Source organism: Eleutherodactylus coqui, chromosome 5, assembly GCF_035609145.1.
Source record: "Eleutherodactylus coqui strain aEleCoq1 chromosome 5, aEleCoq1.hap1, whole genome shotgun sequence".
Classification (NCBI taxonomy): Eukaryota; Metazoa; Chordata; class Amphibia; order Anura; family Eleutherodactylidae; genus Eleutherodactylus; species Eleutherodactylus coqui.
Window position 1 is genome coordinate 219,492,199 of NC_089841.1, and position 19,974 is coordinate 219,512,172.

At 46.6% G+C, this 19,974-nt stretch overlaps 1 protein-coding gene across 3 annotated transcripts in view; it reads left to right on the top strand.

Annotated features, from left to right (window-relative positions):
* RIC1 (RIC1 homolog, RAB6A GEF complex partner 1) overlaps positions 1 to 19,974 on the top strand; it is a 104,385-nt gene that overhangs the window by 15,670 nt on the left and 68,741 nt on the right. For all 3 annotated transcript variants that reach the window (XM_066604246.1, XM_066604248.1, XM_066604247.1), the window contains exon 2: positions 13,446 to 13,553. In XM_066604246.1, the coding sequence (XP_066460343.1) occupies positions 13,446 to 13,553 (108 nt within the window). The remainder of the gene's footprint in view (positions 1 to 13,445; positions 13,554 to 19,974) is intronic.

Genomic DNA, 19,974 nt, shown 5'->3' on the forward strand with positions numbered 1-19,974 from the left:
GCAGCTTTCATTTTACCTCAGCAATACAAGAAATGGCAACCGATCATAGCGCAGCTTGTATTTTACCTCAGCAGTATAAGCAATACCGACCAATCACAGTGCAGCTTGTATTTTACCTCAGCCGTATAAGAAATGGTAACCAATCACAGCACATCTTGTATTTTAACACAGCAGTTGAACCCTTAACAGGCTCAGCATCTCCCCTCCATGGGGTGTAGGTGAACCCCACCCCCATAGTACTCCTCCTAGTACCCTCCTACCTTTTTTTAGCTGCTTTTTGAAACACCCCTAGTCAGTTAGCTGGCCACCTTCGTAAGGGGCAGATGTAGCCCTGAGTGGCCTCTCGGCACATTGCGCCTGAACTCCTCTCTAGTAGCGCAGAGTGCCTAACAGTTGAAGTTCTTTTTTTACCTAATTTTAATGTTTACTTATAGGGGTTGTCTCGCGGCAAACATCAAAATTTAACATTACCCCATTCCCCCTGTCACCCCACCCCCCCCCCCCCCACCCCCGGGCATAAAATAGCAAAATAAAGCGGTTTTTAAACCGCTTGCTAATCACCGATCCGATGAAATAAGGACTTTAAAAAATCTTCTCCCTAAGATGGCCGCCGGTCCTTTCCCAGGGATGCACAGCGGTTTTCTCCCATGGTGCACCGCGGGTCTTCTCCCATGGTGCACCATGGGCTCTGTGCGTTCCATTGCCGATTCCAGCCTCCTGATTGGCTGGAATCGGCACACGTGACGGGGCGGAGCTACGATGACGACGCGGTGAGCAGCTCTCCGGCACGAGCGGCCCCATTCACCAGGCAGAAGACCACACAGCGCAAGCGCGTCTAAAAACGCCAGAAGACAGCGAAATTAGACGGAGCCATGGAGACGGGGACGCCAGCAATGGAGCAGGTAAGTGAATAACTTCTGTATGGCTCATAATTAATGCACGATGTATATTACAAAGGGCATTAATATGGCCATACAGAAGTGCTGAACCCCACTTGCTGCCGCGGGATGTGTTTGTACATCACTCTTCGTGTATTCTCTCTCTTTTTGTACTTTTCTATGGAGGTCAGTGATTACTGTTAGAGCGCTGAAATTGAGAACAATATTGACTATTTTGTAACTTGCGCCTGACTGAGGGTTAAGAAATAGCAACCAATCACAGCGCAGCTTTTATTTTACCACCGCAGTGTAAGAAATGAAAGCTGCACTGTGATTGGTTGCTATTGGCAACAAAAATTACAGGGGAAGTCGGTGAATTCTCGATTTTTAATCCGGCCAGTATTCGTCGCCCAGTGCTGAAGAACGCTCATGCAGAAAGGTCACTCAGGTGGGACCAGACCTGTGGATGTAGTGTGTGTATATATTATATAGAAGATATTCCTGTTCTACTCGCCGTGTTCTCCTTATGCTGTTAACCCCTTTTCTGCCTTGTTACATATATGTAAAGTTCTGGCATGTCGGTGTGTGAACAAGTTTTCATTCTGGACATGGAGGGCTGAGAGGAAACGCCCCTTGTAGATCTGAGCATGGGCATGGAGGGCTGAGAGGAAACGCCCCTTGTAGATCTGAGCATGGGCATGGAGGGCTGAGAGGAAACGCCCCTAGTAGATCTGTGCATGGGCATGGAGGGCTGAGAGGAAACGCCCCTTGTAGATCTGTGCATGGGCATGGAGGGCTGAGAGGAAACGCCCCTTGTAGATCTGTGCATGGGCATGGAGGGCTGAGAGGAAACGCCCCTTGTAGATCTGTGCATGGGCATGGAGGGCTGAGAGGAAACGCCCCTAGTAGATCTGAGCATGGGCATGGAGGGCTGAGCGTACACGCCCCTAGTAGATCTGAGCATGGGCATGGAGGGCTGAGCGTACACGCCCCTAGTAGATCTGAGCATGGGCATGGAGGGCTGAGCGTACACGCCCCTAGTAGATCTGAGCATGGGCATGGAGGGCTGAGCGTACACACCCCTTGTAGATCTGAGCATGGGCATGGAGGGCTGAGCGTACACGCCCCTTGTAGATCTGAGCATGGGCATGGAGGGCTGAGAGTAAACGCCCCTTGTAGATCGGAGCATGGGCATGGAGGGCTGAGAGTAAACGCCCCTTGTAGATCGGAGCATGGGCATGGAGGGCTGAGAGTAAACGCCCCTTGTAGATCGGAGCATGGGCATGGAGGGCTGAGAGTACACGCCCCTTGTAGATCGGAGCATGGGCATGGAGGGCTGAGAGTAAACGCCCCTTGTAGATCGGAGCATGGGCATGGAGGGCTGAGAGTAAACGCCCCTTGTAGATCGGAGCATGGGCATGGAGGGCTGAGAGTAAATGCTCCTTGTAGATCTGAGCATGTCGGCTGGTTTTCCTGTATGTATATGGGGTGTGTTTTTTGTTTTGTTTTTTTTTAATCTTTTTTTCCAGCTATACATTTTTAATCAGGAATATATAATATTGATTTTTTTAAGCTGCCATTAGGGCGCTATTACACGAGCGCCAGTAGAAGCTGCCAGCACTCGCTTTTCTCTTAGTTACCGGGTGGCACCTGTAACCACAGGTGCTGCCTGGCAAATGGCGCCGTTACAGCTTGTTAATGGCTCTTATCAGCAGCTGGCACCTTCGCTCACTAGTGCAGCCTGGCAATTGTAGGGAAACCTCTAGCAGCTGCTGCTAACGCTCGTGTAATACCATCTTTAGGCCAGCTTCACACGGTGAGAAAATCATGCAAGATATGTGCACTATGAGACGCACAAATATGAACCCCATTCTTTGGAATAGGGCCATACACATGAGCAATGGGCGCTTTTTTTTTTTTTTTTGGCTCTTTAACAATTAGAACTAGAAAAAAAGTGTCTCTACTAAAGTGGCCAATCAGTGAATATTACAAAATCGTAATGTAATACACTTGGGTTTTGCTGCGGATACTCGGTGGGTATGTGGCAAGATGCACAGCAGAGACCTTCTGCCACGTGCTACAATTCTGTATCCTGGAATCTGATGAATCGCTGTCTGTGAGCACAGGAGCTTCTTCAGGATATTACACAGTGTACAGGGAAGTGAAACTGAGGAACCCTCAGCCAGTGTGTTAAAGGACATGTAATACGACAAAGAGGCACTACTAGACAGCCAATCAGTGCCCGCCCTTTACTGAGATGTTGTTCACCAATTGGCTGCTCACTGTAGGCATGTGACCAGGAAAATGTACATGCTGATTGGCTGGGACATCTATCCAATCACATGTGACTCAGATCCGCTACTGGTACATCATGATCGCTCAGGAATGACTGTTGTAAATAGAGATCATGTTATAACCTGAGGCAGCTGTAACGTGCGACCACTGGATAATAACTGTGCAATGATAGGTTTGCTGCAAACTGGTTCTGCGGGATTATGTAAATGGGTGAGTTTTATACAACTGATTTATATACTTTGTGCTTCAATTTCTCACAATTTTAAGGTTCTTGCACCAAAAAATACTTTTTGTGTGTCTACCAGATGGGTGATAAATGTGTGATCGCTGAGGGTTCAGCTGCTGTGACCCCCTAGTTTGCTTGGTAAGTGGTCCACATGCACCGACGCTGCATTCACCCAGGCAATAGTATAATAAACAGTTTTTCAAGCATGGCTCCCCAATTCAGTGGCTCACTCCTGCTCCGTTTAGCCAGGGGTCTCTGGAAGCAATGTTCTCGTGAACCCTGGGGGTCCCGGCAGTTGCACCTTCAGCGATCAATCACTACATATCCAATGGATAGGTGAGAATTGGTGGGATAGCACCTTTTTAAAGAGCTTTTCCGGTCATTTAGTATTGATAACCTATCCTCAAGATAGGTCATCAATAATAAATGGCCAGAAACCCCTTTTAAGGCTGCCTGTCCACGGGTGTTGCGTAATATCGCTAGCGATATTACGCTGGCCGGGAGCAGGGGAGAGAACTCTCAGTTCTCCGCGGTGAACCTATCTGACATATAGGCTCACCACGGAGGAGCGCGGCATGCCGTGATTTGAATCTCGCGAGCAAAGAATCGCTACGATTCTTCGCTCGTGGACAGGGGGCTACTTGGACGGATTATCGCCGCGGATAACGCAACAACGCCTGTGGACAGGCAGCCTAAATGCAGTCATGGGTGACCACAACATATAAGGTGTCTGACAAATGGCTGAGTTTATCACTCCCCTCTCGACACAACTAAGCAGTGCAAATGGGTAGCTGTGGACACTGGTCACCGGGCCTGCCATCTTTGTACACCTATTGGCCACCAGAGGCAAGGCCCAATGGCATGCCTGTCAGCATCACACTGACAGGCATAGTACACCGCAGTACTAAAATATTGCAGGTGGTATTGCTCATCCCGTCTCCTAAATTAAATAAAGCTCATAATGATCTTATAACATTCTGCAAATTATAAAATACTTTGTGTATGAATTCATCGGTTCTAAAGTTTCCGTCTGTTGCAGGTGAGATTCCATTCATGGTTTGTACCTAGAGGTTAAAAACCTGTCAAATTGCCGTTCAAAGTCTTTACAAGACAACCCTGATACACCGTTACTATCCATGCACTGGTGTGATTGGTGCTCTACACGGACAGCGTTTCATCCTTAGCCAGTCTGTACACCGGAAGGCTAAACGTTGGACTATGATTCGCACCGATCTGTCTGGCCACAAGAGTATATTCCTCTAACTGGGGCCATTGTCACACGGCCGAGAAAATGGCGTGAGATTGGTGCGATGCGAGACGCACGAATATGAATCCCGTTCATTTGAGTAGGGTAATACACATGTTTGTGTTTTTTACCCACAAATCGCGGCATGTTCTATCTCTGGGCGTGCCATTACATCGCCCATTGTTCTCAATGAGGCCAGCAGCAGCATCGCACCGTCAGCTAGATGCACGCCATGCAAGCTTTCCTCATTGACAACAGTTGGATCTCCGCGGTCCTCCGCTGTGGTGAAGAATTGTTACTTCCCCCGAAGTGATGCGAGGAGGTTTTGAAATGCGTTTCACATCGCGGGGAAATCGCATGTTAGGGAGCGCAATATCGGGCTGTGAATCAAGGCCCGATATCGCACTCGCCCGTGTGAAGTTACCCTTACTCTGCCTGCCTTTCACAAATGTGACAAGTTGGGCACAACAATTTGCTAAATTCTGATGATTTTTATATATTTTTTTTCCACCAAAAGTCTGGTGTCAATGTACATTTTTCATTTCGGGTCTAATTCACGTAGGTGTATTTTTGGGCTGTAATACGCATGTAGTATAGACAGTGCAAGCCCTGTTGACTTGCATTTCTGTATTAAAACATTTCTGTGTGGAAAGAGTTTGCCGTTACGTCTTATTTTTTTGTGTATTATGTACGCAATACACCCTTTTAAGTTAAGGCCACATGCCCATGGCCGTGTGCGACTCCGCCAGTGGAATATCGCAGCGGAGTCTGACAGTGCCGCCCCCCCCCTTCCCCCAAAGACCCCATGCTCACCCCTCGGACGCGCAGTACAGCGGATGACACGTTGGCAGTGGGCGGTGACGCATAATCGTGAATTAAACACTGTGTATCGGTAGGATTGTACTCGCGCTAATCTCATTGTCACAATATTGCATTGTTTTTCTGAGAGTGACCGTGTACATTTGATACTATGACAATGTATCACACAAGTTACCGTATTATCAACCACCGGGATTACCCAGGTAAAAAAAAAAGTCTGCCTTCTTCGAAACACAGCACCACCCTTGTCCTGTGCCATGGAGAGCCGAATACACAGCCACTTTATTAGTGAAGCCTTTAGCACATTGGACCTCCTTTGGCCTGCGGAAGCACTTTGTGTTGTGATTGTTCTGTAGGAATATTGGCCCGTGTGGACAGAGCATCCGGCAGTTGCCACATATTAAATGGAGGTACTGACATGCTCTGAACATCTGATTGGGAGGGTTCATCCATTCATGCTGCTTGTGCTAAATTCTAAGCCTCCTATCGGCATGGCACTACAGAAATCTGGATTCAGCTGACCAGACAATGGTTTGTTGTTTTTTTTTTTCTGCTCAGTGGTCCAATTTTTGTGCTTGCTTGCATCCTGGAGTCTTGCATCAGGGTGATTTCACACAGGTGAGAAAATCGTGTGATTTTAATTTTCATTTTTTTCCCCTGCTGCGATTAGTCAGTAAAAAAAGCAAAATATGAAACCAGTGATGTACAGTGGTTTCATTCCCATCTGCAATGTTTTCACTGATGCGATGTTGAGAGGATAAAAAATTGTGGCCTGCTCTATCTTCCGGCGATGTGCTATTTTTAAAATCTGCCATGTATTCCTATGCAGGCTTCTTTTTATTGCATTGCAACGCTACAAACACGCTTTGTGATGCGACTTTAACATTACAAAGTCCCATTCACTTTCGCGATTGCCTGTGGGGAATTGCCTTAGCAGACAAGCAGTTTGAGTATTATTGCCATCTGTTACAGCCCATTTGTGCTAAGGAACGATTTGGCCATTTGGGCACGTTGGTTGGAGCATTAGCATTGTATTTGACTGCAATTTGCCTATTTGTGCACGGGCTGTACCCCAGAATGATTCTTGACAATCCTCCTCGGACCCCTTTTAATCATTGAGATGTTTTAATCCACCACGTTCTGTCACTGGATGTTTTTCCTCGATCATACCATTTTCTGTATACACTGTAGCATGAGAGAGCCCCATAACGGTGGCAGTTTTTGAAATGCCAGCCCCAACTAGTCCCACACCGATGACCATGCCTTGTTTGAAGGGTCTCAGGTCATTTAAACCCCACCCACGGTCTAATGTAACTTCACACTGAAATGATCTACAGGAAGCTTCTGGATTTCATTTTTGTGCTGCACTCAAGAGTCATGTGTTCACTTTCCATAAGGGAAGCTCCATTTGTGAAAGGGTAGTTCTGTTATAAAGTTGCGATTTAATGTATGTTTGACTCCACATGAAGCCATAGAGGAGATACTGACCAGGAGGTGACCAAGACCTCCTTGTGACCATCCAAAAATTTAGTGCAGGCTTGGAAGTCTTGACATTGTGAAGCCCTTTGGGTAGTATTGTACCTTGGCGCCACCGGAAGCTAGGGGTTTGACAGGAGGAACACCTCTCTCGCGCCACTAGCTCCCGATAGGCGCAAAGCTGGAAGGTCCTACTTCTGTGTGGATACATTTCTGCCGGCCGTGGAGGGTTAGCCTTTAGGCTTACATTACCTGTAAAGGCTGACAGGTTACCACTGTAACATGGCAGCATTTACATGTAGTAATGTAAGCTTAAAAATAACAGTAACAGTCAGGCTAACTCTCCACGGCTGGCAGAAATGTATCCAGACAGTGCAGCCTCTCAGCTCAGTGTCACCTGACCTCCGCCTCAGCCCTATGTTCCGGCCTCAGCCCTCCATCCAGCTCGCCGGCTGTCAGCTCTGTGCCGTCGGCCGCATGTGTGCTCGGTGACGCAGGGTCCCCCGCTCACAGCGACCAATCGCCTTGGGCTCCCTGATCCTGAGGCCGCGCAGCGCTTCATCACTGACCAGGGTTCTGTTTCCTACCCCGCCAAAGGAAAAGGTACATGCAGATGTGGGTGTGCGTCTGCAGTGCCGGCGGCCACTGTATCCTTTCTCAAAAAATCTTTAGTGCCCTTCCAGGACCTGCTGCCGAAGAACCTGTGCAGCCAATCAGGTACAGGGGGCGTCACCCCCATGTCAATCTTGGCTCCACCAGGAATTCCTGGTGGCATCAAGATACAATAATGCCAGCCCTTTGATCTGGAGAGCTACAGGCCTTCAGTGATATCAGTAGGCTCCCAGAAAGGCATTTTATTTGCAGTTCCTCTAACAATAACAGGATCCCTGAGTAATCCGCTTGACTCTAGAGAGCTCACAAGCACTACGGATTGTTCTAATTAAATAGTTGCATGAAAAAGAAGGTAAACCTTTTGGGACTACCTGGATTTCTGCATTAATTGCTAGTAATGTGGTCTGTTTGTGTTTTATTAGTATAGTTACATTGTATTTGTCTGTTACAGCAAACGGTTGTACCGTTCATGTGTTTTATGGAGAAGACCTCCACAATGCAGGCGGAAAAGTGAACCTCTGTTAAATGGTCACCTGCCTAAAGCACCATAAATGAACTTATGGTGCCGTTAGGGCAGGTGACAGGGAGTCGGTACTAGTTCCCACAGAAAAGTATGTGTGCGCTCACTCTCCTATACAAGTCTGCGAGAGGGAACGCATGGGACTCGAGTCAGATTTTTGGCTGGCGTATGGACTTCACGGGTGGGAACCAACAAGTGGGCAAGCATGAAAAATACTGCACTTGGCTCCCTGTCACCTGCCCTAACAGAACCATAAGTATATCGTTCTGTAGGCTGGTGATGGGTTCCTTTTTAATGACTTTTCAAAGCTACAGATGTAGACAAATTTAAGTTGACTCTTAATGCATTATAATTGCTCTGTGCTACAGGTTTATTAATGGGTTTTATGTAGAAAAATTTTCTTTAATGGCTTAAGAGAAGATAATTTTTTGCAGAAATTCATCATAGGTTAAACTTGGCTACATCTGTAATTGAAACTCACACTTCCAATCTCATATTGCCAGAGGTGCTTTGCCCAATAAAGGCACACAAAGCCTGGTTACTGACAAATCTGCATCGAGACAATCAATTTTAAGAACAATCAATTTTCAAAATATGTTAGAGATGTATAAAACTGTCAAAGGCTACAAAAGCATTGATCGGAGTGAGTGTGTTTTGTATTGTAATGCATCCCGGGACATCTAGGCTCGGAAGTAGTACTACAGCTGACTACTAGATATTTAATTGGCATACAGAGCATAGACTGTTTTTCAAGCTTTCTCGAAAAGGAGTGCAGTTGAGTTCAGAGATGATTACGTAGCTGGAATCTGTGCCTTTTAACTATCCAAGAATCATAGTAGCGTTTGTTTTTTTTGTTTTTTGTTTTTTTTTTAAAAGCTCATTTTATTGAAAAGTAAATAAATGATAACCTCTTTAGTAACATTGTAGTACATCAAAAGGCATGACAGATTAACATACAACTGAGAACATATGACAAAGGGGGCAATTCACCCCAAAAGTGTAAGTTTTTACATAGTGGGAAGGAGAAGTAGTTTAGACCTATTGTCAGCGGGCCTCTGGTTCCAGCCCAGAAATGTGCTGGTTAATGAGGATGTCTCTGAATCATGGAGGATAGGACGTTATTGGGGAACCGCACCATAGACCCCACACCTTATCAAATTTTCCTGGGTATCTGCACCCTATAAACTGTATAATTATATGGAGAACTGAATTGACCAATTTCTGCCACATTGACACTGAGGGGTTCCTATGATCCATCCAACACAATGCTATTACTTTACTAGCTAAGAAAAGTATCTCTCGAAGATGGTGCTGCCAAGTCTCATTGAGTATCCCAGAGAGGCATATTTCAGGGCTAGTACTCACAGGGATTTCCAAAATCTCCGAAATGAAGTCTGTGACCATTGCCAGAAGACTTGAATAAAGAGACACTCCCAAATCATGTGCCCAAAATCGGCAGAGCTGTGTGAGCATCTAATGCACTTAGATGAAGTTCTGCCCATTCTCTGCTGCCTCACTGGAGTAAGGTAGCGCTGGTGTACAATGTAGAACTGTATCCTTTTGTTATTGGCTGCAGGAGAAGCAAATAGCGGGTATGCTAGCAGTTCTTGGAAGGAAGTCATCTGTCAAAGATGGTATCAGAGTTTTCAGCAGGCCCGGGGGAGTATTGTGAGAGGTCTTGGATGTGATTTAGATGGGAGTACAACATGGATATGAGGGCCTTGGGAGCCTAGTATACCTATCAAGGGTAGTGTGATGAGGGCCGATTTTATTATGACCAACTCCCTCTTAAAGGGGTTGTCTCCTCAGAGACCCTTTCCGATAGGAACCACCCTGGTTATTTTCCCCTGGAGTCTACTACATTGGAAATCTTGTATTATATGGCAGCCATGCAGAAGATAATGCCATACAATAAGTCCGCCGGAGCATGAGTCTTCCATACAGAGCAGATCTGTCCCATAGACGGGAGTCTTGTCCTGGGGACGCTCTTTATAAAGTCTCTTCGTGTTATCAGCGGTTTCGTGAATGGTGTGCAAAAAAATCTAAAATGCAATGGTTTGCCTTTCTGGCCCAAGATTTACATCATTACTCTTCCTTGAAAAGCAGTAGTGGGAGTCGGAGACAGACTGGTGGTTGGTGTAGAAGCCGCACATGGAGCTGCTTTTCCTAAGTCTTCATACAAGGAATGAGTAATAAGAGTAGGCTTTCTTCTTGTTAGGACATGTGTGGATCGGAGGTAGCGTGGGCTCGTTAGAAGTACTGTTCAGGGATTGTACAGACTTTCCTGGCAAGCAGGTGAGGTTAGACATAAGGGAATGCCTCTAGTTTCCTTATGGTGTTGGACCTAATGACTTATAAAATGCAGGTATTACACAGCCTGAGAAGTGACTGTTCCTCCGAACCCTATAGCTCTTCTGTAAGAGGCCGACCTGGTGATTGCAGTTGCTTTGAAGTGCTGTTGACAGCTATGTTACTCTTCATATAACTTTGTGACAGACCAGATTATTTCTAGTGATCTAGCCCAAACAAATCCTTTAATAGCCAGGACGTATCAGAAACCACATTTGTTACGGAATTGCTTTCCCCTCCAGGATGGATAAGGCCTTGACGGGGAATCTTTTCTGGGGGCTGTTATATTGGGGGCGCACACTTTTTCTGCATAGACAGTGCAGTAGGGTGTGCGCTTTATGGCAGTTGCAGTGAATAGGACAGAAGGGTAAGGCCGGCTGCACACGAATGGATTCGCATTGCGGAATCCACGGTCTGCGTCCACAGAATCGAATTGTTGTTCCCCCCCCCCCCCCCTTTTTTTTTTTTTTTGAGAGCGGAGGAAAAGTCACTTGAATTCTATTGAAGTCAATGGAAGCTGTCCGACCTGCGGCCCATCCGCGATTTATATTGCGGAAAGATCGTGGTTTCCGCATCATCGCCTAATGACAGCTTAGGGGGAAAAAAATTTTAAATCTGTACTGCGCATGTCTGACGGCGAGCCGCCAGGTCCATCCACATTACAGATTATCCATCCACAATACAGGTACGCGTGGATGCTGACCGGGCACAGGGTCTGATTCCGCTGCAGGCTCCCGCATGCAAAATCCTGCTAGTTCTCAGTCTACACTGGCCTTAACGCTCCAGGACGTACATTTACGTCCTGCAGCGTTGGGTGTGTATGAAGAGAGATTGCGGGCGACCTTTCTTCATACAGCACGGTCGTCAGCTGTTACAGCTGAGACCCGCAGGCAATTGCTGCAATAAGCCACATGGCTTACCAGCGCTATTAACCCTTTAACTACCAGTGGCATTTAAATCCCCTGAATGATGTTCGGGGGTCCCATACGACCCCCTCCCCTGCGATGAGATCGCAGACAGCCGTGCAAGTGTCATGGTAGCCGGGGGCCTTCTACAAAGCCCCAGGGCTGCCTAAAGCCCATTTAGACGGGACTAGTGTCAGGCAAACTATGCCTGACACTTGTCCCTGAACATACTAGCTCCCGTGCGCCTACCGCCTCATTGTAAGCCAGCGATACTAGCTCCCGTCCTGTCTAAATGCTATGGCATCGCTAGTTGTGGTCCCCTAGGGGGCCTAAAAAAAAGCTGTAAAGTTTTACTAATTGTAAAAAGAAAAAAATGAACACAAAAAAATGTGCTTTTTTTTTTTGGACAGTTTCCCAGAAAAAATGCAATACAAAGCGATCAAAAAGTCGTATATATACTGAAATGGTACCATCATAAAGTACAAGATGTGTCACAAAAAATGAGCCCTCGCACAACTATGTCGACGGAAAAATAAAAGTTATTGCAGTCAGAAGATGGCGGCAGAAAATAATTTTAAAAAAAAGTAGTACAGCAAAAGGAAAAGAACTAGACAAGTTTGGTATCTTAGTAATCGTACTGACCCATAGAATAAAGTTACCATGTCATTTTTGTTGCAGTTTGTGTGCCGTAGAAACAGAACGCACTGAAAGATGGTGGAATGTCTTCATTTTACTCCACTTAGAATTTCGTAAAAGTTTTTCAGTACATTACATGGAACATTAAATAGCACCATTGAAAAATACAACTTAACCCACAAAAAACAAGCCCTCATACAGCGCCATCGATGGCTAAATAAGGGAGTTACATTTTATTTTAACAGGATGCTGTGGTGGTCGGGGACTGTTGTGTCCTTAAGGAGTTAAGAGATAGTCTAGCACCCTCCACCAGCGTCTAGGGAGTGCCTGGGGAGGTGCATGCAGAGCCTTCCTGCTTGTGTACTGTCCTGCTTTAAGGCCCTTTTAGACATGATTATCGCTCAAAAGCCATCTTTTAAGCGATAATAGTTGTCTAATTGTTGGCTAAAAATCTGCGATGAGCCACTCACTGAGTTCTCAGCGGGATACTGCTGATTGTATTGTTTCAGCTGGTATCTTGCTCACAGCTCTTGGCTGCTTTGTTCTCAGCTTTCAGCTGGTAACCAGCTGTCAGTGCTCTAGCTGTCTTCTGCATACCCTGCTCGAAGCTCTCAGCGGGATACCAGCCGAGCGCTCCGAGAGCAAAGCAGCTGTTTGCAGAAGACGGTGCTCCTGCTGTCTTCTGTATACAGCAGGAGTCTTCATTTACACACTAGTAAGCTCATAAGTAGCGAGTTAGCTACTTAAGAGTTTATGCAAAGTAAGCGCTCAAGACTGTAACTCAAACTGCAGTTTGAGCAAATTTTGAGCGATCATCTTGCCGTGTAAATGCACCTTTATTTAAAAGGAACCTGTCTAAACTGTAGACAGCCGTGTATGGTGACAGACATACTGATTTCAGCGGTCTGTTATTTATAGCAGTCAGTCTAGTGGTTTTGTCAATAGTTACTTTTGAAACTTTACAGGGCACACATGGGCTTCATTAGACTCCTCTCCAGTCCAGCACTGCAACGTTTCAAAAGTAAGCTTTTCAGAACCACTAAACTACTGTGTAAGTGACAGACCACTGAAATCGGCATGCCTGTCACTGGACCCTGCTGCCAGCAACTAGAGCAGCATAGAGGTCCTGACCGTTACCCTTTTTAAGGCCTCTGGCAGTGCAATAGTTAAGTCATGGACTTGGCCATCCTCTCTTGGTAATGAGATTACTTTATGAAGATGACTGCAGATCCGTCCCAGTATACACAGGAAATCTTGACAGGCGAGTACAGAGAACCAGAAGCATAAACCCATTGTGAGTTCCCTAGTGGTTTGTGTGAAAACTGGAATATTTATGTGGATATTTAAAAAAAAAAAAAAAAATTAAACTTATTTTCTGATACATTACCTTTCAGAAACAAACTTTCCACGGTTATTTGTGATTCTTTGTTTTATAGAGGCCTGCTTGTTCTGTCTTCTAATGTCATTCTCCTCTGTATTTCAGCCCAGCGTATTAATAGCAAGTTACAAGGAGTCTGCAAAGGCAACAGCCCAGTTTGGAGCCTACAAGCAATCAGAATGGAAGCCGGACAGTAGTGTCATTGTCATTACAGTAAGTTTACCGATACAATGTGTCGAAAAACTGTTCTTTCCAGTATGTTACTTAATAGCAACAGGCCAACAACTCCTAATGGAAAATAAATTTATTACATTTTCAGTGTGTTCTACTCAAGGTAAAAATCAGTAAATGCATCCCGACCAATTTAAAGGGAGTTGGTTAGGAGTTCTGACCCTGCAAAATTGCTGTCAGTGCTACATAGGAGCCATGGAACATGGTTTAAACATGCATACGTGTGTATGCTCTTATTAACAGCCGCTCTGGCAAGTACCCTGAAGGTAGCCCTTCTCCTTGAAGTCCACATGGCTGTCTTCATTAGCTCGCTCCTTAGCTCTGACAGGCTATAGTGTCCAACCAGGGGGCTGCTACAGCTGTCGGTGCAGAGGGACTGTTGGGCCTCATGTCCACGGGGAAAAGAAGAATTAAAATCCGCAGCGGATCACCCGCACGCAGATCCGCACCCCATAGGGATGCATTGACCACCGGCGGGTAGATAAATACCCGCGGATGGTCAATAAAAGTGAATTAAAAAATTTCTGGAGCATGAAAAAAAATGGACATGCTCCATCTTAGTGCGGGTCTCCCACGGGGACCGCTCCCGCAGGCTTCTATTGAAGCCTATGGAAGCCGTCCGGATCCGCAGGAGACCCGCGCCTGAATTAAACTCACCTTCTCCGGGCGATGCAGGTCTTCCTTCCTTCGCGGCCGGAAACGTCTTTCTTTGGCCCAGCGATTGTGCCTGGCGCATGCGAGCACATCCGCCGGGCTGAAGAAAGAAGATCCGGCCGCGAAGAAGGGAAGACGCGCACGGCCCGCAGCAGGTGAATTTATTCTTTTTTTCAGCCCTCGTGTCCGCGGGGCAGGAGGGACCTGCTACGGATTCTCCATGGAGAAACTGTAGCAGGCCTGATTTTCCTCGTGGACATGAGGCCTAAGATGCACTTGGCCCCCTTTATTGAGCTCCTTGAGGAGATGGACTGTCTTCAAGACACTTGCCCTAGTGAAGAGTACTGTAATAAAACTATATTTTCTCAGTGCTGCTAATAGACGCATACACACTGGTACGTTGAACTTCACTCCATGGCTGCAAGCTAGCACTGTCAGCGGTTTTGCATGGTCAAAACTGCTGACAGATTCCCTCTAAAATTAATCATTTATCTCCAAAACCCCCTTAAACTACAGTAGTTGGTAAATAGCTTAAGACATAGATCCCAATTTTTAGTTCTACTCATTCTCCTCCTGCCAGCCCAGATCTATCCATGCACTGCTTGCAAATACAGGAGTCCTAGAAGTCCGCTATACTATTTCTCCAAGCTTAGGAGTCCAGGGATGTATTAGCATACAGTTTATGGCCCATTTGCAAGCTTGAAGTGGGAGAATGCAAGGGAGTACAAACGCAAAAATGACATTCAGAACTGACGGCACTGTGCTGGGTCAGGGAAATTTACTTGCCTCTTTGGGGGCTTGTATCATTAGGACTGTGAAAATTAGCTTTTAATCCCCTGTTCGTCATGAAGCATTCTGAAAGCGGGACCTCTGACTCAAGTGCTCTGCACTCTGTCCAATGAGCGCCTCTACAGCTCTACATAAAGATGTAGCTGTGGAGCTGCTCATTGGCCAGAGCAGAGCACTTAAAGGGGTTGTCCCGCGCCGAAACGGGTTTTTTTGTTTTTTTTTAACACCCCCCTCCCCCCCGCCCCCCCGTTCGGCGCGAGACAACCCCGATGCAGGGGTTAAAAAAACAAACCGGGTAGTACTTACCCGAATCCCGGCGGTCCGGCGTCTTCATACTAACCTGCTGAAGATGGCCGCCGGGATCCTCTCTCTCTGTGGTCCATTGCCGATTCCAGCCTCCTGATTGGCTGGAATCGGCACGTGACGGGGCGGAGCTACACGGAGCCGGCATTCTGCACGAGCGGCCCCATTGAAGACAGCAGAAGACCCGGACTGCGCAAGCGCGGCTAATTTGGCCATTAGAGGCCGAAAATTAGTCGGCACCATGGAGACGGGGACGCCAGCAACGGAGCAGGTAAGTATAAAACTTCTGTATGGCTCATAATTAATGCACAATGTACATTACAAAGTGCATTAATATGGCCATACAGAAGTGTATAGACCCACTTGCTGCCGCTGGACAACCCCTTTAAGCCAGAGGTCCTACTTCAAGAGCACGTCATAGTGCGGGGGCAGTTGATTTTAATAATACCCTCTCCCCTGTCGATGCAAAACTGCTGACAGATTTTTTATTTTAAATGGTCTATGACTTTTCAAACAATGATGGTAATGTACTAAGGCTGGCATTTTCTGCACTAGTATCATGTATTCTGTGCATCCCCGACACCTTGGTGCTCCTAGACAGAATTTTTATTCCATGTCCAACCTTGCATACTTTTCTGGTATAATTTCACAACTTTTAAGCATAAACTAAGTTTGTCAGTCCATGGTAGCCATGCCCATTCCCAACAAACCCTACCTACTTTTCAATAGAGTGTTGGGCCCGGAACAGAAAGGAGAACTGGTATATATGCACCAATGTGGGCTTATGTGATAACTAGCAAGAGTGCAAATGATTATTTTGTGCTCAAAAATCCTTCTAAAGTGCTCTTTATGAAGGGTGTTCCTTTTGTTATGATTTACTGTCCATTGCCTGTTTGATGCCAGTTTCTAGTAACTGATAACTAGCTCTCCGGGTAAGGAACTGCCCAATGCCTCCTCCCACACCCCTATCCTCCTGGGGGAGTGACCATCCAGGCGCTGCTCTCGCAGTTGGTTGTAGAGCAACGAGAACGTGTCTGGGTGCCTCCGATGCACAGCTTCTCTAAGGGGATGAGCCTCTTTTTCCCAAATAACTGCGTATCTGGAGATACTGCATCGAAGAGCCCGGGGGCATCTCCTGCGCTCCACACAGGTCCGTCAGATGTCGCAAGCCACTCCGGTCCCATCAATTCTGCCACCCTGGCCTCCGCCCCTCCTGGCATAAACCCCAGGCTGTGTAAGCCCAACATAGACTGGAGCTGTGGATTCCCTACTAAAGGAGTGAGAGGGCCCCGGGACAAAGATCCTACATCGCCCCTTCCCCCACCCCCTCCATCACCACTTGGCTCTGAGTAGAGGGACCATCACGGCCGATGCTTCCAACCTCTCCCAGTTGACCCTCCCCGGGATCCAAAAAGCCCCACGTATCTCGAAGGGGTTGCTCTTTCTATGGACACCCATAATTTGTCTGACACATGATGGAACAGGTCCAATATGCAAGTTCCTATTGCCGCCTTATGATACAGTCGGAGATCAGGGAGGCCCACTCCGCCCCGTTCCTTCTGCTTGGTCAGACTCTTACAGCTAAGCCTCCTTAGATGCCCCCCCCCTTCAGATAAATTTGAGAATCGGGCCACACAATCTATGAAAAAAGGACCCCTCGTGGACAGCACGGTGCAGTCTGGAAAATATATAGCAACAGTATATCCATCTTAATGGCACACCTCCTGCCAAACCATGACATAGGGACCCCTGCCCAGCCCTCCAGGTCCCTTCCAAGAGACAATAAAAGCGGTTTGTAGTTTTCAGATCATATATCTGGGTTGCATCACAGAGGTGAGAAAAAATGCTCACAGATGTAACTTACAGAAAAATAGGCCAGATAGAGGATATGTATTACAGGAAAGGCTTAACCTGGTAGCATGCAGCAAGCCAGATAGCAATATAGGGGAGCAGCAACAATGTTCATGTGCAGACTGATTGAGCAGCCACTCCACTCAACCCAGGGTAGGGTAGGGGTGACTGCTAGCAAACCCAGTCCGCACAATATGAACCGATGCCACGATGATCGCCGTAGATGGGTGCACCACACATACAGGCGTACAACCCACGCTGACTAAGCAGTGGCATGCCCTGTATAAATAAGTGTGCCACTCTGGCATGCCAGCCTGGGCTCCTCCAGCATCTATAGCAAACTGCACGCATAGAAAACGCACTCTGATAAATGCAGGTGTTAGTATTTTAGGCCCACCACGCGTACACCAGAACCTACTCTCACAATTAACTACATAAAATCTGAGGTGAGAAAAAAATGGTCAAAGACACAACTCACAGAAAAAATAAGCCCAATACAGGATATATACCACAGGAAAGGCTTAACCTGGTAGCATGCAGCAAGCCAGATTGCAATATAGGGGAGCAGCAATGTTTATGTGCAGACTGATTGAGCAGCCACTCCCCCGTGTTTGTGTGGTTTCTTTGTGTCCTTCTCATACTCCAAAAGCATAAGTAAATGTAGATGGGAACCCTTTCCTCATTAGCACTTACAATGTAAGTGAAAACTATCTCTGGAAAACGTCGTGGAATATGTATGAGATTCTTATAAATAAGTAAAATTAAACTATAGATTTTCATTTAACATGATTATGGAGAACTTATCCCGTGTAGCAATTCTTTCGTGACGCCAGTGTTCCCCAACTCCAGTCCTCAGGGACCCCAAACAGGTCAGGTTTTCAGAAATTCTTAGACATTGCCCAGGTCATGTTTTCAGGATAGCCTTTAGTAAGAACACCTGTGGCAAACCCTGGTATAGATCCAACCCGAAGCTTGAGGTTGTCTGCTTTCAGTAAGGTGTACTTCTCCTGTATTTGACCAAGCTTTAGTGTAGTCTATATCTGGCTGCTCCGTTCCTTTGTTTAGTTAGCTGATCCAGTAAGAGGGTGGAGAGCTGTACTTTAGGTTTAGTAATGGTTTACGACGATCACAAGAATGACTCGGACGCGCCCTGGAAACATGACGATGTATAGACTCCTATATAGTTCAGCGAGGGACTTCTTAAGAATATCCAAACTAGAATACTTTCTAGAATCCGACGGACTTTTCTTCAAAGTAACAGCTGCTTAACTTGAGGAGCTCGGAAATGGAGGGTTTCGGATTACGTTCCATCAACTGGTTTCCTGTTATTCAACGAAGAAGCCAGGAAAAAAATGCCTTAAACAGGCTAACGGACTGCCGTAGCGTCCTGGTTCGTAGCCACATGCGGTTGTTTTTACCCGTTTCAGCCTGTCAAATTCTTTATGTTCCTCTTAAACTGTTTTTGAAATCTTCCCAAGGCATAACCCAGTATGTTTGGAAAGGCATTGGAAGGTCACGGAGGACAGCAAAACATGTATGCAGCCAGAACTGCGGGCTGCAGATCAAACACTTGGCCCGCATGGATGGTTGCAGGTCCTGTTAAAGGGGACCTGACACCAATTTGCATTTTATGTAATAACAGATTTTTATGTAGAAGAGGTAATATCTGTGTCAGACCTAGAAGTTCCTCTGTCATGGAGTCCCATTCTGACTTGTTGCACACATTCGGCTCTGTTTTGTATTTTAGTTCTATTTCATTATCGAACAGACGAATTAAGGAAAGCGGCGTGCAGAATCTGTCAAATGATGGAACCCGTTGACTAGAATGGGTTCTGGGCGGTTTTCATCTTACTGAGAGCAAAATAGCATGGCATGCTGTAAAATATATATATTTTTTTCTGGCATCTCTGATGGAAGACGTGACCCAAACCTACAAACAGAAGAACAGACAGAGCCGTAAACTGCAGGGATATTTAAGCAACCGTTTCATCACGTCATGGTCCCGTAAATTACTGGTGCCATAAGTAGGATCAAGACTCTTCAACGCTGGTGCCTCCACTAAGCAGCATTCACTGATTTGATTAATCTGATTATTGAAGTTGGAGGAACCTTTAAGGCTGGGTTCACACGGGCCGGATTCCCGACGGAAATCCCGCGGTTTGGCCGCAGCGAAAAACCGTGAGATTTCCGCCGGGTGAACCACAGCTTCAAAACCTGCGGCGGTTTTGAAGCGGCCTGGCTGCTCGCTCTTCCGCCGCGGCCGGTGCTCCCATAGAGGAGAGCGCGGCCGGAGCGGGGAAAAAAAATGAACATGCGGTCGGCAAATCCGCAGCGGCAGCTTCTGCTGGCTTAGCCACAGCGGATTTGCTGTCCCGTGTGGACGCGATTTCTGAGAAATCTCATGCACATGGCTGGCTAATCCCGGGATTAGTGGCCGCATGCGGATTTGCTGCGGCGAAACTCCGCACGGAATTTCCGCTGCAAATCCGCCCCGTGTGAACTCAGCCTAACTGTCTTCATATTTTAAAGCGTGGAAAATGAAAGTTTATTCTACATTTGTCTCAGAAATGGCTGGTTACTTGTCTGATGTTTTGTTGTAACACCTTATCAGTGTGGTGGTGGAGATACAGATTACATCTTGTCTGGCCTTGGCAGAAATAGTAGAACTTGTTTCCCATGGTTGGCGCAGAGTGTGTGCTGAAAGAAGCTCTAGCCTCATATCCTGTGGTCTTAGTTCTCAGAGGACTTGAGACATGTTGTTCTGTTTGTCTTTAAAATTGTTACGAATTCCCACAAATCTTTGCAC